Source organism: Callorhinus ursinus, unplaced genomic scaffold (genome assembly GCF_003265705.2).
Source record: "Callorhinus ursinus isolate GAN/ISIS: 27379988/994484 unplaced genomic scaffold, GSC_fseal_2.0 scaffold24, whole genome shotgun sequence".
NCBI classification, from domain to species: Eukaryota; Metazoa; Chordata; class Mammalia; order Carnivora; family Otariidae; genus Callorhinus; species Callorhinus ursinus.
Genome location: NW_027397086.1, coordinates 16,056,061 through 16,081,090, shown reverse-complemented (window position 1 = coordinate 16,081,090; position 25,030 = coordinate 16,056,061). Strand labels below are relative to the sequence as shown.

The following is a 25,030-nucleotide window of genomic DNA, read 5'->3' as shown; positions in this document are numbered from 1 at the left end:
ATCATCACCATCACCACCATCATCGCCATCACCACCATCACCATCATCACCATTACCATCATCACTATCATCACCATCATCATTACCATTACCACCATCACCATCATCACCATCATCACCATCACCATCACCATCATCACCATCATCACCATCATCAACACCATCACCATCACCATTAACACCATCACCACCACCCTCACCATCATCACCATCATCAACACCATCACCATCACCGTTAACACCATCACCACCACCCTCACCATTATCACCGTCATCATCACTATCACCACCATCACTATCCTTATCACCATCACCTCCATCTTCACCATCACCACCGTTATCACCATCACCATCATCACCACTATCATGGTCACCATCACTATCATCACCACCACTATCACTATATTTACCACCATTTCCACCATCATCACCATCATCATTCTCTCCATCATCATCACATCACCATTATCATCACCATTGTCATTTATGGGGCCATCATGAAGGCAGGTCCCTGGAAAAGCTATTCCCCTGTGGTGCCTCAGTGCCCTCCAGCTGGTCAGGCAGCCTATCTTACTGCTCCCTGCTGCCCCAGGGTCAGGAGTGGGCAGTTTAGGGTATGCCTGATAGACGGAGCTCCCTAGTCCCCAGGCAGGCAGCCTCTCCCTGCTTAAGCTGCTCTTCACGTCCCGGCTGTGGCAGAAAAATCTACTCCAAAGTGAGGGACAATGGCCCAGCATGGCCTGGCCCCCATCGCCTCCCCCTCCTTCAGACCCAGCCTCTGATGAGAACAAAGCTGGATTTTAATAATCCTCTCCGCCATCTGCTCAGACCCGCCTGTGGGGGCTTTCCCACTAGCACCCCTTTCCTCCCATGGTGACCCAAATCTGGGGAAGCCCTCCTGCATACTTCCCCTGCCCCATCCTTCCCCCAACCCCACCTCAGGCCCAGCCCACCAAGGCCCAACCTGGGGAGCAACAGGAAAGCACTGTTTCAGCCTAGGGGCCAAAAGTCCTTGTAGAGGCCCGGGAAGGGGGAGCTGGGGGTAAGTGCAGATAATTTGAAGCTGCTTAGGCCCCTCCCTCTCGGGATCTGTCTCGGGACTTAGGCAGCACCCATCCCAGTGCCCCAGGGCACTCCTTTTAAGCCAGGGTGTCCTGTGGAGCTCCCTGAGGCTGGATTAGCTCCCTCAGGGGGGTTAATCAGTGAACAGTAGATCAGCAAGTGTGGGAAACACAGGGTTAAATAACTGACTAGTCTTTGCACAGATGGGTTTCTCAGAGCCTTTAAAATGCTAATGGGCTTTATGAATGGGGCGAGGAGCGGGGGAGTAGAGAGAATAGGAAATGTTTCCCCCAAATCCTCTGAAGACTAAGCTCCATGCCCCCCGCCCCCGCCACACACATGTGCACGCGCGCGTGCGCGCGCACACACACACACACACACACACACACACACACACACCTCTATCAGGGGCTCTGGGACCAACTAGTGGTCAGCAGAACACACATTTTAGGAAAGGCAGTTTTCTGCAACTTCCTCCCCCAACTCTTTCTGGGGTAGTTTCTGGTCTCCTCAGCCCCTCCAGATGCCCCTGCAGCTGAGCCCAGGAACAGCAGCTGGGGGGAGGTGACAGCCTGACAGCAAATCGGTGAGATCACCATCAACTGTGGCCCTGAGCTGGGGGAGAGAAGAGAGCCCTGGCTCCCTGCCCCCACCCCCAGTCCGGTTCCAGGGGTGCCCCCAGGCCAGGCCTTGGGACGCCCCCCCCACAGCCTCCCCAGCTGCAGGGCCCACCATTGCCTAGTCTGGTTCTGCTAGAGAAGGTGGGGTTAATAGTGGGCTTAGGAGCCAGACTGCTGGGCTCAAGGCCCAGCTCGGGCACCTGCTTGTTGAGCGATGGGCAAATTTCTTAGCTTCCCTGTGCCTCAGTTTCCCCAGTGGTAAATAACTCAGGACAGTGTTCAGTAAACATCGCTATCACTGCTGTTACTATAACATCGTCATTCTGCCTTGTCCCTGAGCCTCTGCCACATGCCCAGCGCCAGAGCCCAAATCCTGCTCACCCAGGCATGGGGAAAAGAGCGCCCATTCTGGAATCAGGCAGACATGGGTTTAATCCCCAACTTTTAATCCCTTACCAGCTGTAGGGTCTTGAACAAACCACGGCCTGGCTGTGCCTCAGTTTTCTCTTGTGCAGATCAAATGAGGTGACCCTGGTAATACTTAGCCTGGGGCCTGACGCCTTCTCACGGCTCAGTATATGCCAGGCTCAGTATATGCCAGTCGCTTTCCCCTAGGTCCCCACCCATTGCTGCCCACCCACCGCCGGGCTGGCCTGGGTGTCCTGAGGGCAATGTCCCCAGCCTGGCTCCCTCCCACACGGGTCCACCCCTCCCCCTTGGGCTCTGAGCAGAGTAGGGGGGGGCGCTCAGCAAGTCCCTGGGGAGTCCACTTCCACCGGCTTAGTCTGAGGGAGCAGGAACATTTCTGCCTCCGTGAACTGGCCTCCCCGGCAAGGGCTCTGAGCAGGAAGCCACACGGGGGTCTCCTGAGTCTTCAGGGTGGAGTCCACAGAGCCGGGGACAGGGTCAAAAGCCCGGCTGACCCCGTGGGACCATGCCATCCCCTCCCCGATCGGGCTCCGTGTCCTCTTCAGCCCACCGGGACGGTAAGCCCTGCCTGTACGGCCCGGCAGGGGAGACTGGGGGACTGGGAGAGAATCATCCTGCTTCTGGAAGAGTCTAGCTGACCTATGCTCACTCTTCTCTTGAGGAGAACCCCCAAACTAAGGAGTCATTTTTCCAGAAAGTGAGAGTGGGTGAGCTGGTACTGAACCATCCCCAGCCTCTCCCACCTTCCCTCCTATGCTCCTCTCACACACAAGAGATGGGTCTGGGTCATCAGCCGGAACAAGGTGACTGCCCATGGGGACACTTTGGGTCCCCACCGGGCTGGGGGAGCACCCATGACAGGAGGCCCCACGGCTGTGCTCCCTTGGTGTCCACGCCTGCCCTGTCCTTGGCGCACACGGGCACCCGATAAACAGCTTCATATTAGTAATATTCAAAAGAAGAGTCCCCATCTCTTCAGAAGTATTTGCCAGGCCCTGGTACATGCTTTTCATATAGTGACTCACTCGGAGGAAGCAAGGAGAAGAGGGAGGGAGGAGATGCTCCAAGGCTCTGCCCCCGACCTTGAACTCTGGCAGCCTCTGCGCGTCCTGGGGACCCAATTCCCAATTTGTTAGCCGGGGGAGCCGAGCGTTTGGATTTGATGGCCAGTTCCTCTCTCCTTGGAACTTCTAGGAGTCTGCAGCCGTGTGGGCATGGTTCCCCCAGAGACTGCCTCACCAAGCCCCACCTGGGTCCTCCCCGACTTCCCCTGCCCTCCCACCCTGACTCTGGCTCCGGCGTTCAGAGAGCTAGAAGGAGCCTTAAGACATCAGGGGGAACCCACTGGCTCCCAGGATTTCGCTGATGTACCCAAGGAGGCCAGGATGGAAGGGACCTGCCCGCATCCTGACGGGTGTGGGGACACAGGAGAACTGCTCCCAGAACAGGACCTCTTCCGTTTTCTTATCAGGGCTGCCTCGGAGACACTTCACCGAAGTGCCTCTGGACGCTGGACAGCAGCCTGTGGCAGGGGAGGCTTCCTGGAGCACGACAGGGACGGGCCAGGTGGGGGCCCTGAGAGAGCAGGCAAGGAAGAGGGAAGGTCTGGGTCTTTGCACCTCAGCTCCCATCCCCCTCTCCACTGTGGCCTGATGCAGCAAGAGGCGGGGCAAAGGACACAGGAAGCCACGAGGGGCTGTAAGAGGCCCCACTTCCTGCCTCACCCCCAGAAAGGGGAAGGCCCCAAGTGAGAATTCACAGCCTCCTCCCCAGGCAGGATGGGGGCTGAGCAGGATGGGTGTGGATGGATTTCCCCCTCCTCACTCCCTCTGCTACAATACTGGACATTCAGTCAGGGGGTGAGGGGGGAGGCTGTGCATGAGACATTCGGGAAGGATCAGGCCCAGGAAATAAGCACCAGGAGCCGAGCAGAAGCTCTGTGCTACTCCCTTGAGGCTCAGAGAGCCCAAGAAACTTGCTCGGCGTCACACAGCCGCTCAGTAATGGAGCCAGGAGCAGAGCCCAAGTGGTCTGACCCCAGAGCTGCTCTGGTGAAAATCCTGGGAACCCAGATTCTAGGATTCAAGGACATCAAAGTTCATCAATGATAAAGGAGATGGAGCCCAGAGAGAGCAAGGTCAATGCCCAAGGTCACAGAGGGACCCTGTGGTAGACTGAGGATTGGGTTCTTCTATATCCCCGGGGTCTCAGGAGGCAGGAGCAAAGACTGTGGGGGAGTGTCATCTCTCGGGGGCCAGGCCCCCACCGCCACCCTACCCCAGCCGGTACCTTGGCCCCAAGGCGCAGCTGGTCAATGGTGTTCTCGGCCTCAGCGTACTTGGTGAGGAGCTTGTGGTAGTCCTCCTGCGGGAGAGGAGGAGCAACAGGGTCATGCACCCATACCCCTCACCGTGAGACCCCTCAGGGGAGCCCAGGCTCCAAAGGGTTCCTCAGAGTGCAAGAGCTCAGAGGTGGGAGCTAAGCCGAGCCCTGCAGGCTCGCATGCAACCCACGCACCCCCGTGGCCAAATTCTGAGTGGGAGAGGCGCAGGACAGCCTGCTAACTTCGCTGACAGTAAATCAGGGATGAGGGCCTCTGGGCTGGTTTACCTTGATGCATAACCCGTCACAGAGGACCGCAACTACGTGCTCATCCATCCTAACTCCCTGCGCGTCTGTCAGCTCTGTGGGCTGAGGCCCACATCCGTCTTCCCCACTGCTCTATTACCAGCGCTTGAGGAGCATGAGCTTCCTAAGTGGGTTTTTAATGGTGGATGGAATGAATCATCCATGGGTCCCGTAGAAGACTTGGAAATCACAATCGCATGTACTCAGAGTCACTACTTGCCCCAGACAAAACTGAACAGCTTCATCAAACAAGTCATGGCAGGGAAAAGGCGAAAACAAATGGCACCTGCCGCCTTTGAAGGATGTCGGGGAACAGATGCATTGCTCTGAAAACTGGTGATCAGAAGGACAGACGCAAGCGTTTCTCCTGTGTTTCCCACATGAACAAGATCTTGGTAACCAAACAGTCGATGAGGGAAAATTTTACTTTATAGAAGATTTCCAGCAAGTAAATGCAGAAGGAACGACGGCATTAGGATACTACCACTTTGTCACCCCAAAGGGAGGACTGGATCAAGGCCATGGCCATCGGTGGCCATGGACATCACAAATAAGAAATGAGCAAGCATCCCATGACGAACCACCTGTGACATGCTCTTGCCAAAAAAAAAAAAAAAAAAAAAAAAAAATCCTACCCGCCTGGAGCTGGTGGGCTGGAGGGGAAATAAGCAGATGGTTGCAACCCAAGAAAGCTTCGAGCTCTAGACTGACAACATACAGGACAAGGAGGGGACAGTGGGACATAGGAAGAGAGACAAGAGGGTGTGTCGGCAAACTCCAGAATGTGGGAGACTCTACGGGACGGGCCTGGTTTCCTCAACCAATAAACTAAAAGGAAGGAGGAGACCTGAAAAAAACGGGGGTGGGATGGGGGAGACTTGAAAGGCACATTTGGACCGTGATTCGAACCAACTGAAATAAATAAGCCGTTTATGAGACAAAGGGGAGATCTGAACACGGACTGGATATTGGATAATATTAAAGAATTGGGGTTGGCTTTTAGGTATGCTAATGGGATCGTGAGGTTTCAGAGAGAGTCCTGATCTTTAGACATACACACTAAAATATTTCTGGGTAAGATGATTCGAGGCCTGAAATTTGCTTCGAAAATATTCCAGTACGGTGAGTGGGGGAAGAGATGAGGCCATAGGTGAAAAAGGCTGCTGGGGGCGGGGGGGCAGGTACTCGGGGGTTCATTATACCATTTTCTGTCTTGTAGATGTTTTGAATTTCCCGCAGTAGAAGTTAAAAACAAACACACACACACACACAGATTATCCTTGGGGCGTGAGGGTAAGCACTGCTCTTCTTGAGCAAAGGGCTTAGGACTATGTTCACAGCTCGGGTACAGCCCTCGCTCTACCAGCAGGGGATTCTTGGCCCAGTCAGACTTCCTATCCAAACTGCCTCGAACTCTGGGCCAACAGGTGCCTTGGTGACATGCCTATAGACATGAGTCCAGCTTACCTGGAGCTGATGGACCAGCTTGGTGGCTTGTTCGGGCGTCTGAAATTCTTGGGGTACCCTGGTGATGGGGTGTGTAGGAGGTGGGTCCTTGGCCGGGCAGATTTCTCCGCTGCTCAACAGTACCTCCTGCACAATCTCAGCCGGTGACTTGAAGATCAGCGGCCTGGCAGGGCCCTGAGGCTGCCTGCTGTAACTCCTGGCCTTGGGGGGGTGGTAGCTCTCATCTTTGGGGAACCTTACCCGGGGTCCCACCTTGGAGAAATCAGGGAGCGGGTAGTTCAGCTGCCCCCGCCCATATTTGGAGGCATCAGAAGATGAGTGGCCAGCCAGAGTGGCTCCCTGCCTGGGTGGTAGCCTGTCTTGTCGGCCTGGCCTAGGTGGATTCAGGGGGCTGATGGAGCCGGTGAATCGAGAAGGGAGCGGCTTAGGGGATGTCCGTGTCCGTTTCCAGGCTTGGTCCCCCAACTGAGGGCAGGAGAGGTTGGTACTTTCTTTCCACTTATCTGCCGGACACTGGAGGCTCTGGGCCTGGGGTATTGAGGAGTCCTGGAATTCCGTGGGGGTTGCCAGAGCAACACTTCCTCCAGTTCTGGTGTCTGGGTTTAGGAGGTGGTGGCTGGAGCTCTGTGGTAAGGTTTCTGCCAGCGCGACGGGCTGGGGGACATCAGTTTCTCCTTCCCAGGTAGAATCAAGGTGATCATTGGCGTGGTCGAGGCTCATGGTCCCACTGCTCCAGGACCTTGCAGAGCTGAGGTCAACAGTTGGGTTGTCCTCAGAATGTTCTGGAAGTTTGTCTCCACTGGCTTGTTTGCCAGAGGCCACCCAGCCCATGTCCTGACCCCACCCCAGAGCGCTGGGGCTGGTATTTCCATTGTCCCCTGAGCTGAGACCAGTCTCATACTCCGATCTTGGGGAGCTCTCTCCAGCTCCCCCCACCTCAGGATCTCCAAGGGCTTCATCCGGATCCTCTTCAGTCATGGCCAGGTGAGGATCCTGCTGGGGGATCCAGTTGAGAGGCAAGTTGGAACTTTCTGGGCTGTCCACATCCTCTCCTCCAAACTCTGGAAAGACAGGTCATTGCTCAGGATATACCAGGTCTGGACTCACTGTGTAACACAACCGGTCATTTCACCGCTCTGGGCTTTCATTTCCTCATCCTGCGGTGATGGCCAGAATCCCAGTGACCCCCCTATATGGCCAAGTACTTACCTAGCACCTCCTCTAGTTGTCCCCAGTCCTCCAAACCTGATCCTCAAACCTGGGTGTCCCTCAGTATTTCCTGTCTCAGCAAATGAAAACACCATTCCATCCAGTTGCACAAGCCAGAATCTTGGGCAGCACCTTGGCCATTACCACCCCCCCACCCCCTCACCTCCACCCAATCCCCATAATCCATTCTGTCCCCTGATCCTGTCGCGATCACCTCCTACAGAGCTCTCAAACTTACCTAATGCTCTTAATCCTGCACCGCCTTTACTCTAGCCAGCATCCTCTCTTGCCGGGACCATTGCCTTCATCCCCTATCTGATGACTCAGCAGTATCTTCTTGTCCCCAGGACAGAGTATGGTCCTAAGATCCCTGTCTCCATACCCCATTAGCTCTCCTAAATCCATCTCTTTCCTATGGTCCCCCTCAGTCTCTCCCTGCTCTAGCCATGCCACATTGCTCCAACCACAGGGTCTTTGCCCATGCTGATCTCTCTGCCAGGGTCCTCTCTCCCTCCCTTTGCCTAGTTAACTCCTAACTGTCCTTCAGGCATTAGCTCAACCTTGACTTCATCAGGGAAATCTCAGATCTCCTAACTAGGTCAGATTCTCCCTTCTACAGGTTTTCATAAGACTGAATACCTCTACTTTGAAACACTTATCATAGCTCCTGTTTTCCATTTGTTTTCATGATTGTTTCATTAATATTTGTCTCCCCCACCACACGGTAATCTCCATGAGAGCAAGGATACGCTCTGTTTTTGTTTACTATTGTATTTGCAGAGTAGGTGCTCAATATTTGTTGGCTGAATGGAAGGAAGGAAAGAAGCGAGGGAGGGAGGACAATATGGTCAAAAAATATCCATCCACCCATCCATTCACTATCCTTCCAACCCCGTACCCATCCATCACCCGTTCGCCCATTGATCCAGCCATCCACCCACCCATCTATCCATCCACCTGTCGACCACCCACTCACCTATCCGTCACCCACTCACCCATCCATCCACCTCTCCACCCACCCCCTCACCCACCCATTACCCATCCACCCGCTCATGCATATATCTATGCATCATCCATGCAGTCAATGTTTATTGAGCACCGACTTTGCCCTGGAACCTATGTCAGCCTCTGGGATAGATCCAAGGTTTCATGAGACACAGTCTGGGACCATCAAGCACAGATTCTCCGCTCTGGGCAGATACACCTTTGTCATCACCCTTGTACCACTCTCTGCTCCCCCGTGGCCTTTCCCCTGGCACCTCTACATCCTTCAACTCCTTCAGCAAGTCTCTCTTCTTTACAGCAGCACACGTGAAGCCCAGAGAGGTTAAGTAACTTGCCAAAGATCAGGCAGTGGCTCACAGCAATCCTGGACTTGGGACCAAGGTCCCAGCCATGCTGGCGAGTTAGTCTCTGCAGCTGGGGGTCATGCAGCACGGTGAGGAAAACAGGCTTTGGAGCCAGGGATCCCTGGGTTCAATCTTGGCCCCTCTGATCCCTTCCTGGGGCCCGTGGGCAAGTTGCTGCCCACTTCGGCAACCCTTACTTGGACTGGAGGCTCACCTCTCTTACCTGGCAGAAGATGGTGAGGAGAGAAGGAAACACGGCTTGCACCCTGCTCAGCCCTGCGCCTGGCACACAGTAAGGGCAAAGGACATCGGCAGTGGCTATTATGTCATAGCAAGGGGTTACCATGTGACCTTAGGAAGGGATACCTCTGCCCTCTCCTCCCAGTGTACGTCGGTCACCTCTCCCTGACAGGCTGGAAGTCGCTCCTGAGTGGGTAGCCGTGAGCAAGCCCCACTTTAAGCAGACCCAGCATAAAGAACTTTGGGTCACGGCACAATCTGCTTCCAGTTTACTGCCTTCGCCACCATCCACGGGGGCCTGCCCGATTCACAGAATCTGAAGTCAGGGCGTTTCGTGTTCATGTTGTAAGTGCAACTGGCACCACATTACCAAGCTCATGCTACTCTCAGTGGCATTACTGCTCCCATTTCACAGATGGGCAAACCAAGATTCAGAGACAAGGGACTTCTCAGCAAAACTAGGAATTTAGTCTGAGATGGGCTCCATGCAAAGGAAACACTCATTTTAGAAAACAAGGCATGGCCATATTGTCATTGCTAATTGGGATTTTTAGAAAATCTTAAAGCTGGGCATAACCCTGGGACCAAGCAGTTTAAATGACCAAGGTTATTATCAAATCACATGTGCAAAGATGTACTAATGATACTCATCTCTGTATTATCTATAATAGCAAGAAATTGGCCCCCAGATTACAGACTATCCACCCCATGGAATTGCTTTGCGTGCATTAGGAACGACTTGAGGGATATACGACGAGCTGGGAAGATGTTCATGTCTATTAAGTTACAAAAAAGCAGGTTATCCTAGCATTTGTAGAGTACTGTTCCATATGCATATCACATTTGCATATTTATAAGGAAAAGAGCAGTTATCTGGATAATAAGTAATTTTTCTCTTTTGCTTATATTTGCTGATTTTTCTGCAATGAACATTACAACTTATGTAATTCAAATCGTTTAAAATTTTAAATTATAGGCTTTATGGATTTTAATTTAAAAGAATCGCTAAAACACCCTCCACTCCCCACCTCCGACCAGAAGGCGGGATGGTCAGGGGGCACCCCTGTGGGGTGGGGTTGGGGGGTCAGTCTTACCCTCTCCTGCAGACTCTCCCGATTCAGAATCTTGGCGTTCAGCAGCCCGCGGGTCCGGGTCCCACTCCAGCGGCTGAAGGCGCTGCTGGGCCAGCCGGAAGTCCTCCAGGAGCTCGGGGCTGGTGGCACTGGGAAAGGCCACCTCTTTCCCCCCGCTCCCCTTGGCAACCTTTTCCTCTTCGGCCCAGGCCCAGCGCCGCCGCTGGGGCCCCCTCCCCAGGCCCAGCTCGGCCCAGCGCACCTCTGTCCTGGAGCTGGCCATCGGGCCTCGCCTGCTCTTCACCTGGGCCACTTCATCTTCAGGAGACGGAGCTGCCACTCTGGGCACCCGAGTCACCGCCAGCTTCTCTCAGTACCGGCCATCCTGCCTGCTGCCTGTGGGGGACACAATCAAGGGACAGCCTCACTCCTCCAGTCCCCTCCCAGCTTCCGAGCAGGTTACCGGCAGGAATGCTGGAATCAGACAGCCCTGGGGCAGCTCCTGACTCCAACCCGTGGAAGCTGTGTGACCTCGGGTGAGTCACGCCACCTTCATTCTCTTTAGCAAAACCAGGAGCCTAATTCCTCGCTCCCTCAAGACTCGTATAAATTACTTGAGATACAGGGTAAGGAGCAGGAGGCCGGCCCTGGTGAGAGTCCCTTGTGTGTTAGTGATTGTCACTGTGTCCCAGGCTCTGTGCATGGGTGCCAGGACACGGAGAGCCCAGGAAGAAGCAGACAAACAGGCAGCGACTACCAACCAAGGTGAGCATGACCAGGAAGCACGGGGCGGGGGCTGGTGGGGGGCACGGCCGGCCTAAGAAGCAGGCAAGGCTTAGTCCAGGAGCTACTTCCTCTGGGAACCTTCCCGGAACCCCCTCGGGTAAGAATGCAGACTGGGGGGGGGGGGTGAAAAGAACATTCCAGTCTTCCAAATAATTGAAAACAGGTACTCAAACCAACACCCGTACACACGCGTTCAGAGCAGCTCTACTCGCAAAAGCCGCAAGGGGGAAACGGCCCCAATGCTGATCGACGGATGAGTGCACAAACACTGTGCAGGGTACACGCCATCGAAAGGAAGGAAGGGCTGGGACTCGCCACCACAAGGATGAACCTGAACAGCATTAGGCGAGGTGAAAGAAGCCAGGCACAGCGGGTCACATATAGTAAGATTCCACATATAGTAAATACCCAGAATAGGTAAATCCATGGAGACGAAAAGCAGACTGGCAGCTCCCAGGGGCTGGGGGAGGGTGGAATGGGGAGTGACTGCTTCATGGCCGCGAGGTTGCCTTTCGGGGTGATGCAAGTGTGTTGGAACTGGATACAGGTGGCGGCCGTACATTATACATATACTAAATGAATGGTTCCTTTTGAAATTGTTAATTTTATGGTATGTGAATTTCACCTAAATTAAAAAAAGAGAGAGAGGGGGAGAGAGAGAGAGAGCATGTGCAGGCAGGGGCGCCCCGGGCACCATGGAGGCAGGAGGGGGCGACACGGCAGTGGTGTCCCCAATGGCTGTGGGGTTGGGGCAGGGCCTGGGGGCTCTGACAGCAGAGCGTGGGCAAGGAGAGGTGGTGGCCAGAGCCAGGAGGGCCTCTCGGGTCCCCTTTGGAGCATCCCATGCTCAGGACAGCACAACCAGAGCTGCTGCTTAGAAGTTTCTCTCTGAAGGCTCGGGGAGAAGGAACCAGAAGAGGGAGTCTGGCTGCAGAGGGACCTTCTTCCTTCTATCCTCTCCTCCTGCCCTCTTCTCCTTCGCTCTCTCTCATCTCCCGTCGCCTTTCTTTCCCAGCCCTGGGCTATGGCCAACACTCCCCAAGCTCCCAGCCGACGGAGCAGCGGCGTGGTCCCCCAGGTTAGCTCATACAAAAGCTTGACTCTGCAGGTGGGAAAACTGAGACCCAGAGAGCAGCAGGCAGGCGCCTGAAGCCACCCATCGGGCAAGACAAGGCTGGGGTGACAGGTCACCTCACAGCCCAGGCCTGGGCTCTTCCCCCCATGCAGGGGACACAGTGATCTATAATCCTAGGCCTCCCTGGAGAACAGACAGGTCTGTGTCCCTGCAGGCTCGTGAGCACTCGGGGCTTGGTCAGAGCCTTGATTTATACGGTTGAGAAAAGTCAGCAGGCAACTATTTCTGGATAGAAAGTTCCCCGGGGAACAGTGCATCACAAGAAAGGCTGCAGCCTTCTCAAGGGCTGGGGTAGGGACAGGGGAGGAATCACATTGCATGGCTTCTGGCTGCCACCCCTGTGCCTGCAGCAGGCCTGGGGGGGCGGGGGGGCTCATCCCCTCCCCCGTACCCCATCTTCCTCTCTCCCCCGCAGAACTGTCCCAGATCACCCTGCGGGGCCTCCCCACCACCCCCACCACAGATGCCGTGCCCACTCTGTGCCAGCCTGCGTGTTCTCCATCTGCCCTCACCCCAAACAGGGAAGCAGGTCACAGGAAAAGCCTGGCCTGGAGCAGTGACTTGGCCAAGATCACCCAGCTGGTGAGTGACAGACCAAGATCTGAAACTATTCATTTGGGCCAGTAATCTCCCATTTTCTGTCACAACACTCATCAGAAACATATATTTGCTCTCATGCTCTCTTGCTCTACAGGTATCTTGAGACCTTGACATAAATGCATCCTCATGCTGATGTATTAGAAAAAATACATGTATTAGGAAAAATATATCCAAAACAACTTTTTTTAAAAAAGATGCAATAATAAATAAATCTTTTAAGGAGAAGCTCTAATCCTTGCTTCCCATATCCTCTGGGGGGCCTGCATCCCTCTCGGGAATCCCTGCCAGTGGGCCTTTAGCTTGAGTGTTCTTAAGAATTCTCTAAGACTGCAGGGACGCCTGGGTGGCTCAGTCAGTTAAGCGTCTGCCTTTGGCTCAGGTCATGATCCCAGGGTCCTGGGATCGAGTCCTGCATCGGGCTCCTTGCTCAGCGGGAAGCCTGCTTCTCCCTCTTCCTGCCATTCTCCCTGCTTGTGCTCACTCTCTCTCTCTCTCTCTCTGACAAATAAATAAAATCTTAAAAAAAAAAATTCTCTAAGAACACAGATTCCTAGGTCGACCCAGGGAGAGCCAGACTCTGTGGCCCTGGGATAGGGCCCAGGAATCTGCATTTAAGCGAATGCCCCAGGCGAGGCCCACCCTCTGGGATGGACTAGGCCTTCTGGGCCCTGCTACTTGGGGAGGTATGGGAGCTGCCAAGGGCCACTGCTTTTCTCTTCCTGAAACCTCCACTGAGGAACGGGCTGGGGAGGCATGTGGTTTTTTGACTTTTTAAAGGGCATTTTTCTAGTCATGCCGCAAAGCCGGCTGCCCAATCACAGGGGCCCCTGGGTGCACAAAGAGGAACATCCTGTCTCTTGGGATGACTCAGTTGTCGCCGAAACCCAGTGAGAGGCAGAGGCAGCTGCGGTCACCAACTGGAGTTGTGCGCATGCTCCCCAGGCCCTGAAGCCTGGGAGCCTCTCCTGAGCAAGGCCTCTGTCTTCTGTGCAAGCCACGGCCCTCAGGGCCACGGAGCCTGGGCCCAGCCAGCCAGTCAGCAGGTCAGTCAACAAACACACTCAGGTGCCAACCACAGGCCGGCCTCAGGCTGGGATGAGGACACGCCCTCGCTGGGCCGCCGAGAAAGAGAAGTCACTGGGTATGTAGAGACCAGGTCCCAAGTTTGGTGTTCTTGCTTCATCGTCAACGGCTGTGCTGAACCTCCCCCACCGGAAGATGGGGGAAGTACGACCTGCTCTGGCTTCTGCGAGGAGTTACTGCCCCGTGAGCGTGGGCTGGGTGGTAGCTGAATGAACTTTGAGGTTCCTGGTTGACCATGGCTCCTGAGGGCAACAGCTTCACAACTGTTAACTCCCTCCTCCAACCTGAGGACCCACCACAGAGTCACAAAGATGTATACTGAACACCCAGTGGGTGCAGATTAACTTTAAAATACCTGTGACTTTCTGCTGTGTGCCAAGCACGCTAGAAGACACAAGGAATACTGAAATGGGCCAAAGTGTTCCAAAGTTTCAACTTGGGGGGGTCGGTAACAATACAGAGGGTTATATGAAGGAAGTATTAAGTTGGGCAAAGAAGATTTGGGGGAGAAGAATGGGGAAAGGCAAAGGGAACAGCATAGGCAAAGGCACAGAGGTCTGAACCTATGAACGGAACTTGACGGGCAGCTACGGGCAGGGGCTCTTGAATGGCAGTCAAAGGCTGGGTTACTCCTAAAAGGCACTGGGGTTGGGTGAAGGCTCTAGCTATATGAACTGGGGGCTGAACCCGAAAAAGTCCTGTGAGCACTAAATTCCCCCAGGCACTGGATTGTCAGGTTCAGGGTCCCTGCCTTGAGGAACCTAGCCTCCCAGGGAAGCACCGACCACTTCCTCCTCCTTTTGTATGGCTCCTCTCTCCCCACCGTTGGCCCTGTCGCCGGCTCTCTCAAGGGACTATGAGCCCCTTCTGGTCACCTTCTCTGGTTCCTGAGTGGGTCTGCCCCCCCGGCCCCTAGGGCTTCTCTGGCCCCCCCTCAGCCACTCCAAAATGAGGACCCTTGTCTTTGTGGCTCCATCTCTCAGGTTGTCCTATGCCAACTACAGCCATGGAGCCTGGCTTCGTCTCCCCAAGCCTTCTGAAGCCCCTTCCAGTCCAGCCAGGGCTGTGCAGGGGGCGCCCCCTCCCTGCTCCTACCTTGACCCTGACATCTCCCAGATGAGAAAACGGAGTCGTAGAGAGGTGGCTGGCTCTCACAAGACCTGGCGGACAGGAAGTGCGGCCTGGGGATGCAAACCCAGCGACCATGACTCTGAAACCAAGTCCATCAGACTTAGGGGGAGGACGTGAGGAAGGGGAGGGAAGACCCCCCATGGCAAGTGTCTGGGCCCCTCCAAAAAGGCCGAGCTCAGAGCCCCAAACTCGGCCGCCCTCCCTGAGCAGCTGGCTGGGCACAGACCTAACTGTGCTCAAGAGGTTCCCGCCAAAAACTAGTCCCCTGAGGAGGCCCCAGCCGCTCCCCCCTCTGGATGTGCCCCCTCCTGCCCCCAGCTATCTCCCCACATCAGAGGCCGAGGAGAAAGAGGGCAGGTGCCCTGGCTGCTGCGGGCTCTAGTCCTGCCAGCCTGAAGAGCTCCCCTCAGGGCCCTTACATGTGGCAGAGGGGGCCGCTCTTTAGTGGGGATCCCCCCTGCTGCCTCCTGGCCTGCCCCTCATCTGAGCATCATCTCAATGCAGTCCGAGGACCAACTCTCCGTGTGCTGAGGAGGACGCCGCAGGCCCAGAGAGGGACCAGCGCGTGCCCAGCTTCATAGAGATCAGAATCAGAGCTCAGACTGGCATCCAGCGCCCGGAAGCTTGACGACATCCCCCAAAAATCCACCCGTGGCCCCGGGGGGCCAGACTCCCTAAGAGAAGTCGGAACAGCTGCTGAAGCTGGAACTTCTTGGCTGGGGGGCTCCAGGTGCCCTGACCGTCCCGGAGAGTCTGACAGGCCAGCCCAGAGGGATGGCGGCCTCCCCTGCCCGCCTCGCTCCCTTACCTCTCTCGGGCTCCAGGACCAGCCCGCCGGCCCAGGCTCGGGGGACCTGCCTGTGAGGTCTTTGTTCCAAACCTGGGCAGCCCCCTGCCTCCATGGCGCCCTGGCCCGCCTCCAGGCCGCTCTGCCGGCCGGAGCTGTTGCTCACACACAAGCATCGCTCCCCACCTCTCCCCGCCCCTGCTGCGGCTGAGGCCGCCTCGCCTGGGCAGGAAGCGCCCAGCCTGATTTCCTACAAGTGTGTGTCAGAAGGAGGGGGTTTGTCAGCGAGCAGCCTGAGAGTCAGCAGGAGGAGCTTAACCCCTTGCAGGCCCGCTGCGGGTCTGGCTGCCCAGGGAAGGGCTCGCAGGGACTCCCAAACGTCAGGGATCGGGACCATCTGGGCCAAAGTACTGATTGAGGAGACTGAAGTCCAGGGAAGGTCAGAGGCTTGGCCAAAGTCACACAGCATGCTGAGCCTGGAAGGAGGCCTGCAGCAGCTTCGACCTTCTAGGAGCTTTTTTTCTGCAGCCTCTACCCTGTAAGGCAGGGCCTGCGCTGAGGCGCCCTCCCTCATCAGGCCTTGGTGCCCATCTGCACGATGGGAGCTCAGACCGGATGCTTCCAGCTCTTTCTATCCTGTCTGCCATCGTGCAACCCAACATCTTAGGGAGGCTGCAGCAATCCCTGCCGTCGGTGCTTGTCAAGGTGTTGGGAACTTGGCAAAGGTACAAGATAGGCCGAGTCCTTGCTCCACTCTCAACAGAACACAGGACAATAAAACAAACGTGGAGAGAGGTAGGGACAAGCCCCACAAGGGTGGGATGGAGTGGGGATCCCTATCCCAGGCTGCTTTTCGTGATCCTGATGCCTGAGGCTCACCCAGACCAACAGTCTCTGGGCATTAGCAACTTCAAAGTGTCCCAGGTGACTGGGATGTGTGGCCCAGGTCAAGACTCTGTGGGTCAGAGAGTAGCAGGTTGGGGAGGAGGGTTTGGGGATGGCTAGGAAGGTCTCTGTGGGAAGGTGACATTCGAACAAGGGACTGAAGGAAGAGAGGGGCAGGAGCAGGCCCCAGGAAGAGCCGGCAGCAGAGTCTTCTGGAAGGGCAAGTGCAAAGGGCAAGGTGGGCACCCGCTGGGGCTTCCCTGAGAACAGTAAGGCTGTGTACCCAGAGCGGAGAGAGCCCAAGGGAGGAGGCAGGAGCAGGGGCGGAGGGGCAGGCTCAGGGTCTGGGTCCCCGGCTCCCTCCCACGTATGCAACTCCTCACATTGGCCCTGTGGAGGATCCAGGGGGTCTGATTCAGGAAACAAAAGGAAAAAGGAAAAACTCTGTCCTCTGTATTGTCCAAAAAGCCCTCCAGGCCATTCTGACGAGCAGCCAGGTTTGGGAACCAGCAGTGTAGGAGAGGAAAATGGATCCTCAGTCAGTGTAGACCCGGGTCCCAATCCCAGCCCCACCTCTTGCTAGCTCTGTGGCCTTGGAGGCTTCGTGGCTCTAAGGCTGTTTCTTCATCTGTAACACAGGGTAAGAAGGGTAGCCATCCCACAGGGCTGCTGCCTGATTCCATGAGGTCACGCCTGCAACGTGTAGAGCTGGGGGCCTGCAACACGCGTGAGCAAGTTAACAGTTTTTCTCAAGGTCAGCTTGTGAGTATCTGGCAAAGCCAGGGCTGGAACCAGGTGCCCTCATCACAACAGTCAACTCATCCCTCCCCCTACCCCCCGTCAACTTCCTGCCTTCTACCCACATCTGGGTGGCGAGGCTCTACCCCCAGCCCCCAGCCCAACGTGGAGCAGAGCCAAACCCTGAGGAGGCCCCTCCCTGCCAGCTCTGGTGACCATGTGGGCCATTGTGCAAGGGGCGGGCTCCCCTGACGGGCCTGTCACTCACTCACCCTCCCTCCCTGGTCATTAACCCAGGCAGCACCACCATCAGCCCATCAACGCCAGGTGGCTGCCACTGCCAGGCACGCCCCATGGCCCCTGGATCACCCCAAACCCATCTTAGGGGCAGCCGCCTAACACCAAGGAAGAGAGCCTCCCGAGCATCTCCTTGCCCCCTGCCCCCCAAGCCTTACCAACCCTCCTCCCTGCCTTCGCTTGTGCCCACCAACTCCACCCACAGGCCAAGCCCTGCCTAACCAAAGCAAGGCGTCCCAAAGTGACCTCAGGACATCGCCGCCCTCCAAACCCACCCCTCCCTAGTTTGGCCCATCTCTTGCCCAGGTGTGCAAGCCACAAGCGACCGTCATTCTGGACCTTTCCCTCTCCCTTACACCCCACAAACAACCCATCACGGACTCCTCAATCTCACCAGAACCTGCCCCACCTCTGCATCCACGCATGGTTCCTGCAACAGCCTGTGCTGGGAAGCTCTGGGGTCCCTCCAGTCCATTCCTCACACTGCCCCACAGGGATGGTTCCAAAACAGAAGGGTTTCGGTGGCCCACCTGGGCTTAACACCCTCCAATCCTGCCCACTGCTCTGAGAAAGACCATGAAGAAGGTGCTGCTCCAGCTTCTCCCCCACTCTCCACCCTCCTCAGGGTGCACCCTGCTGTTCCTACGCAAATGCACCGTGCTCCCCCTCATTACCCAACCCCACTTCTCCTTGGGAACTTCCAGGCGACCTGTAGATCTCAGCCCCAAGGGCCCTCCTCAGGGATCGATTGGGAATTAGACCTTGGGTCTTTCTGGCAACTGGGAGCTCTGAAGGGTTCACCATTATACTCCCAGTGCCCAGTAACAGCGCTTGCCACACCGTAGAAGCACAGTAAATACATGCTGGATCATCTACTGATGCTAGCCAGTCACCCAAGCCTGGCTGGGTGACAGGCAGGCTGGTGTGACGTCCCCATTTTACAGGTGGGTAAACAGAGGCCCTGAGAGCCTGAGAGACTTGCCTGCAGTCACAAAGCTGGGGAGTGCCAGTGGAGATTGAAGCATACAAAGATCCACCTCTTAACAACAATGCTCACACCATGGCAGCCTGCAGAGATAATTAATACTTGTGCATGATAAAATTGGGAGTGGAGCTGATTACCAACTAATTGCAAGTCACTAAGCCAATGTTCTACCTCCATAATGAAGCTCCGGTTCCACACAGAGCCTTTCAGGGGCTTTTCTAAACTGCTTGCTTGTCCTTGCACCAAATGCTTTAAGAATAGCCTTGGGAAGTGGGCAGGACAGGAGTGTGATCGCGTTTACAGGTAAGGAAACTGAGGCCCAGGGATGCAGAAGGGATAGGTTCCCGGTCACCCGACAAAATGAAAACAAACAACAACAAAACCCAGGTTTGAGTACTTTTACCAGAAGCACGCCCACATCCTGCTGCATCCGCACAACCCTGCCTTCCTGACCACAGGGACACCGTGAGCCTCCGGCTGCTCCTACTCATTCTCTCTAGCCCCTGGGTCCTGATGCTCCAGCATGGTGACAGCATCCTCACCCTCTCTCCCCCTGCCTGCCACTCAGCCATCCCCTCCGGCCTCCCTCCACATTCCCTCTTGAGCCCCACCTAAGTGCCTGGCCTGGTAACCAGAATGGAAGGTAGGTCTGCCTTTCTTCAAGCCTTCTGGTGCAGCCCAGCACATGGCCTGGAACCGAGGATGGGCACTGCTTTTTGGCATGATGTGCCCTGAACACAACGTCCTGGGGCCCAGGGGTCCAGGGGGGCCATGAGGCTACCCAGCCATCAGGGGAAAGCATAGCAGCTCCCTTCCTTGGGAAAAGAAATGAAAACCCTCCCTAAGGTCACCCACTCCTTCTGACCCATGTTGCTGATTTTACCCTGTAGTTAAAATCCACAGGGAATCTGGGGGCGGGGGGGGTGTGCAGATGAGGATTGCAGAGCCGGCTAAGAAGAACTGGGGAACTGGAGACCCAAGTTATAGCCTGAGTGATAATGAACATCTGCCTTCCCCACTCTTAGCTTGGGAACCTTGGGGCTTAATGAGATGATCTCTGAGGTTATCAGAAATGACCTTCTAGTGCTAAATCTCCTGGGTTCTTGGATTCCACTTGCCAACACAGGTAGAAATGCCAGGGTGATGGGAGGCTACAGGGTACAGGGGTTTATGGAACGTGTGCTTCATGGGCAGAGACCTCCAGGTTCTCTTTGAAAGCTGTGTGGCCTTGGGCAAGCAACTTAACCTCTCTGAACCCAGATTTTTTTTTTCCGTAAAATGAGGGGTAATACTGACTTCACAGAATCATTGGGATGATAAATAAGACTACGTACCTAAAGTCCTGGCCCACGGCCCAGCTGGCTCACAGCTCATGAATAAATGACTTTGGCCAGATCTCTGAAACACCCATATGGCCTGCTCCCTGCAGGACCGAGTTTAATTTTCCTGGCTCTGGAGCCTCCCTAATATCAGTCACAGCCCTCGCTCTGGGTCTTGCACAGAAAAAGGGATGGCTAGCTCTCCCAAGTGGAGAGAAATGCTGCCATTTCCCTGTGACCCTCTTTCCTGTGGCCCCCAAACGATTCCAGGGGTCACCAATCCAGATTGACCTCGTGTCTGCAGCCTGAATAGGGAAGGAGGGGAGGAGGCAGGCCTTCCTCAGACAACCAAAACATGGGTCACGAGGAGGATGTGGCCATATGGAGGAAAACACACACATGCACACACACTTGCACACACAGACACCCACACTCTTAAATTCATGCTCCATGAAAAGAGTCCAAAAAAAAAATGCGTATGTACCAGGAATGCATTGCTAACATTAAAGTAAATTTTATTGTGCACCTATTACATAAGGCCTTTCCATGGATTCGGATGTCATTGTTTAATCTCCATGCCAATCCAAGGAGGCAGGACTTAGTATCCCCATTTCACAGGAGAGGAAGCTGGCTTTGAACCAAGCTGTCTGAATCCAGACAGTACGGTCTTCATCATTTGCGACTGAACCTTGCAGTACGTGAAAAGATTGAAAGCAATCTCAGTGTCCAGTAACGGGATCATGGAAATAAATCATGATAGTTCCACTCAAAGGCATTTTATGCAGCTATTACTAGTCTTACTGTGGCAGAAGATGCCGTCACGTAAAAAAAGTGTGATATGCTGAGTGTATAAGCCAGTTATAAAATAATCTCTAGCCAGTTTGAATCCCTTCAAGGAAAAACGAAACAATAGAGAGGAAGAGAAGGAACTGAGGGAGGAAGGGAGAAGGGAGAGCGAGAGATGCTCCCAAATGTTTACAGTAATTAGTAGCAAGCAGTACAATTATAGGCGAGTTTACTTTTTTGTTATGGTGTATTTTCTAAAAATAACAGTTGCTCTACAAAAAAGAGTAAAATGAATATTTACTATTTTTTTTAAGATCCTGATTTTTTAAAAAGATTTTATTTATTTATTTATTTATTTGTTTATCAGAGGAGGGGGTAGAGCACGTGCACAGGGGGAAGGGCAGAGGGAATCTCAAGCAGAATCTCAAGCAGACTCCTAACTGAGCTCGGAGCCCTACGTGGGGCTCGATCTCACCACCCTGAGATCATGACCTGAGCTGAAATCATGAGTCAGCAGCTTAACTGAGTCACCCAGGAGCCCCAAGTATTTACTCTTCTTAAAAACACAACAACAAGCAAAATAAACAAAAGCCCCCACGGCACACCTGTGTAGTGTTTCGTTCTGACGAGACCTTGGGCATGCCCCGCCTCAGTTTCCCTGCCTGTGCAAGTCAGGAAGAGTGGTTAGGCCCTTTGAGGCCCTTTGGAGCGCTGACCCTCTGCGCCATTCTGTAATTCCCTACCCACACTTTCTCTCTTCCTCTTTCCAAACTCTGATACTATGTGCTCTTTATTTTTTCTTTAAAATTTTTTATTGTTATGTTAATCACCATACATTACATCATTAGTTTTTGATGTAGTGTTCCGTGATTCATTGTTTGCGTATAACACCCAGTGCTCCACGCGGAACGTGCCCTCTTTAATACCCATCACCAGGCTAACCCATCCCCCCACCCCCCTCCCCTCTAGAACCTTCAGTTTGTTTCTCAGAGTCCATCGTCTCTCGATACTATGTGCTCTTTTCTGCACATAGAGCCATTATGCAACATGTGGGAACGTAAGAAAAACCACAAAAGGGAAAGGAAGTGATCTTAGCCTTAGCCACCCTTCACATTTTGGGGTACGGCATGTGTTGTCTGCTTGGATCCTCATAATCAGACATTTAACAGATGAGGAAAGGCCCAGAGAGGTTATACAACTTGCCCAGAGTCACACAGCACATTACAGGCAGAGTTGGATCTGCACCCACAAGTAAAGCATTATCGTCCAAATGAATCCTTGACCTAGGGGGGCTGAGTGCAGCCTCCTGGCCCCTGAGGCCCTTCCTGGTCCTTGGTCCTTGGCTGTGGACTCAAGACTCTGAGAAGACTGCCTCTTCCCCAGAACAGGGAATGCTGGGAAGTGTCCAGGGGCTGGTGAGCCGACCAGGCCTGGGAGCCAGGGGTCGCTCTTAACAACCGAACTGGCATTTGGCTGGCACTTGGCCGGCACTTGGCCAGGAGTCGGGATTGGAATGAAGGAAGGACCCAGGAATTAAAAAAGTAAGGGGCTGAGGCAGAAAGGTCTGGGTCCCGATCTGGTAGCTCTTCTAAACCCCTCTGACAGCCTCATCTCCAGAGGGTAACACTTTCCTCAGGGGTGTGCCTGTAAATTAAGGGGACAATGTGCTCACACCGCGCACATGCACGCATGCGTGGCACACGGGAGGTACTCAGAAAACACAGGAGGGGCGCTGTTAGCCTCTTCCGGGCTCCCAGGTCAGCCTGTGCCTCTTCCCAGCCGCTCTGCCCCTGGCTCAGCCTCCCCTCCCTTGGGCACAGGTTGCTGGGTAAATCTTCCCAGAGCATCATTCTGGTCAAGCCTTTCCCTGCTTAAAGAACACTGATGGCTATTGTCACTTTCAGGTTCAAGGCCAGACACTGGCCCGGAATTCAGGCTCACACTGACCTGCTCCCAAGTCGGACAGCAGCTGCACTGCACGACTCACTCGATGGACTAGAAGCCTCCTCTCACAAAGGTTTCCTTCCCCAAATCCCACACTTCAGGGGAGCTGCCATGGGGTGTGGGCCTTCTGGCCTGGCAGCCCTGGGGCCCCCTGCACTGTCAGAAACCCTACACCTCCTGCTGCCATGCACAGCAATGCTGGCCTTCCAGCCCACAGCACCCTTCACATGCAGCTCTCTTAAAAAAAAAAAGAAAAAAGAAAAAGAAAATGCCCGACTTGTGGCCTGATCTGCTGATTTCCGTAGTGTAAATACCCGTCTGATGGCCAATTTCAAGCTACCAATGTGATACACTAGCACAGCCCTGGAAAGAGATGCACACAATCAGCTCCCACAAGATGACGCACCCCAAAGTAAGGACCAGCCAACCCCCATGAAAAGCTGTGTGGCTTCAGGTGAGTGACTTAAACTCTCTGAACCTCGGGTTTCTCCTCTGTAAAATGAGGACAATAACAGCACCCACTTCGTGGCAACAATGTGAACACTAAGTGCTAGGACCTAGGAGATCAAGGACAGTGCACTGAACACCTGCTATGTGCAGGGCTCCATACTGGGCACCCGGAAGATGACTGGTGACAAAAACTCCTGCGCTCCCAGACCTCAGTCACTGCAGTAGAAGCCTTGGCACCGTGGCTAGAATACAGCAAGCAATAACCAATAACTGGGGTCAATGTTATTGTAACCGCCTTTCTCTGGGCCTGAGATACCTCCTCTCCACACTTGGAATGTGGACTGAATGAAACTTTCTATGATTCCACCTCACTTCAGCCTTAAAACTGCACTGGAGTGGGTGTTACCACGCCCATTTTACAGAGGGGAAAACTGAGGAGTTCAGAACGCAAGCCGGGCTGGGGATTCAAACCAAGGTCTCCTAACTCCCGATCCCCAGATCTGTCCCACCTCCCAGGACTGAGGAAACATAAAAAGGACCCGGCATTTGCCTGGTGATTCAGCTGGATGCTTTAAAAAGACTTTCTTTCCCCCCTCCTGGGGGTAAATTGAAATGCCCTTGGCAGACACCAGTTTCCAAAATACGCTCTCAGCATGACAGCAGCAGTGCCCGGGAGCATCTCCAGCCTCCCTGCTAACCCCAACCCTGGTGCCTCTCTGGCAGGATGTGCGGGCTGGTGGGAGCTGATGAAATCCCCTCGCAAGAAGGGTTCACATCACATGTTTCAAGTGCAAACCACTGGACTTTGGGAGGCCCAAGGCCCCACGTGGGCACTTTCTCCCTCCTGCAGAACAACTGAGACCGCCTGGGAGAATAAACTCAAAAAGTACCCAAAACACCATGGGGTCCATCCCCCTAAGCCAGACTTAGGCCCCCTCAAACAGAGGGGCAGAGATTCTGTTTTCTTGACAAAACAAAACCACAGCCAAGAATTAAAACCCACCAACTCCAGAGGTGGCGCCTGGAAAATTCTCTTGGGAAGTCCCTGTAGGTGTCTAACCTCAGTCCTTCATGCTTCGGTTTCCACAATTTCTTCTCCTTCTGTTCTAGAGGACAGAAACAATGTCTCTTTTCTCTGCAACCTGTCTCAGCAACTCTTCTCCGCTCCAAAATAGCCCGGGTTTGTTATCAACAACCTTCCTTTCCAACTTTATCACTGAGAAGTAGAAGCTTTTGAAACGTAGGTAATGATCCTCTCCAACCTGTCATGGCTTTCAACAAAAGCCGGCGAAAGGAACAGGGAAGAGTCTCGTCCAAGATCGCCCACCGCCCGCGCCAGCCGCGTCACACTGGGGAGAGGCCCGCTCTGCGCCTGCCTTGCAGTGCGCTTCGGACAAGACGCGCCCCTTCTCTGGGCCTCGGATTCCCCATCTGTGTACCAGGAAAGGCTGGCCTGATTTCTCAGTCCATTCCAGTTCCTACCACTGTCGGAGCTGCCCACCCTCACTGCTGGCCCTTGCTCTACCTCCGTCCCCCTGCCAAAAAGAGGAAAAGAAACTTGCGGTAGGCGTCCGGGTAGGCTGTGCGGCTCCGAGTTGTCAGGCTACGCGGGTTGTTGCCGGGTGAACGAACCTCGCACAAATCCCAGGACAGAGAAGTCCCACCTCCCCGGTAACCACAGCTACCCCGGCCACACCTCCAACCCAAACACAGCCCGAGGCCCCGCCAAGGACCACCCCCGGATTCCCTCGGGACCCCTCCCCGCCCAGAGACCAGCCCCAGCTGGAGAGAGAGATAGGGGGACAGAAAAAGCCAACGCCCCCATTGTGCGGAGGTGGAGACTGAGGCCGAAGGTGGAGACTGCGGAAGCCCGCAGCCGGCGGGGTAAGGACTGGACACTGATCGCGGGTCCAGGACGCCCTCCCATTCCGGGAGTGGCGATCCGTCTCCTTCCCGTGTGCGTGGGGTTTCCACGTGGGAGAGGCCGAAAGCAGCGCAGTCCCTGTGGATCGGAGCCCGCCGGCGCT

General features: G+C 54.7%; 1 protein-coding gene across 9 annotated transcripts in view; it reads right to left on the bottom strand.

Annotated features, from left to right (window-relative positions):
• The window catches only part of AKNA (AT-hook transcription factor), a 52,796-nt gene that overhangs the window by 27,597 nt on the left and 169 nt on the right, over window positions 1-25,030 (bottom strand). For 2 of the 9 annotated variants that reach the window (XR_003211556.2, XM_025888704.2), the window contains exons 1-4: window positions 15,621-15,814; window positions 10,099-10,473; window positions 6,207-7,267; window positions 4,401-4,475 (exon numbers count right to left, since the gene is read on the bottom strand). Coding sequence is in view for 7 of the 9 variants with exons in the window: in XM_025888704.2 (XP_025744489.2) it covers window positions 4,401-4,475; window positions 6,207-7,267; window positions 10,099-10,360 (1,398 nt within the window). In the remaining 2 variants the exon portion in view is untranslated. Of the gene's footprint in view, window positions 1-4,400; window positions 4,476-6,206; window positions 7,268-7,415; window positions 7,552-8,987; window positions 9,020-10,098; window positions 10,474-15,620; window positions 15,817-24,006; window positions 24,648-25,030 lie in introns of those variants that run through there. The other 7 variants (XR_012382213.1, XM_025888700.2, XM_025888699.2 and 4 more) reach the window with 7 other exon arrangements.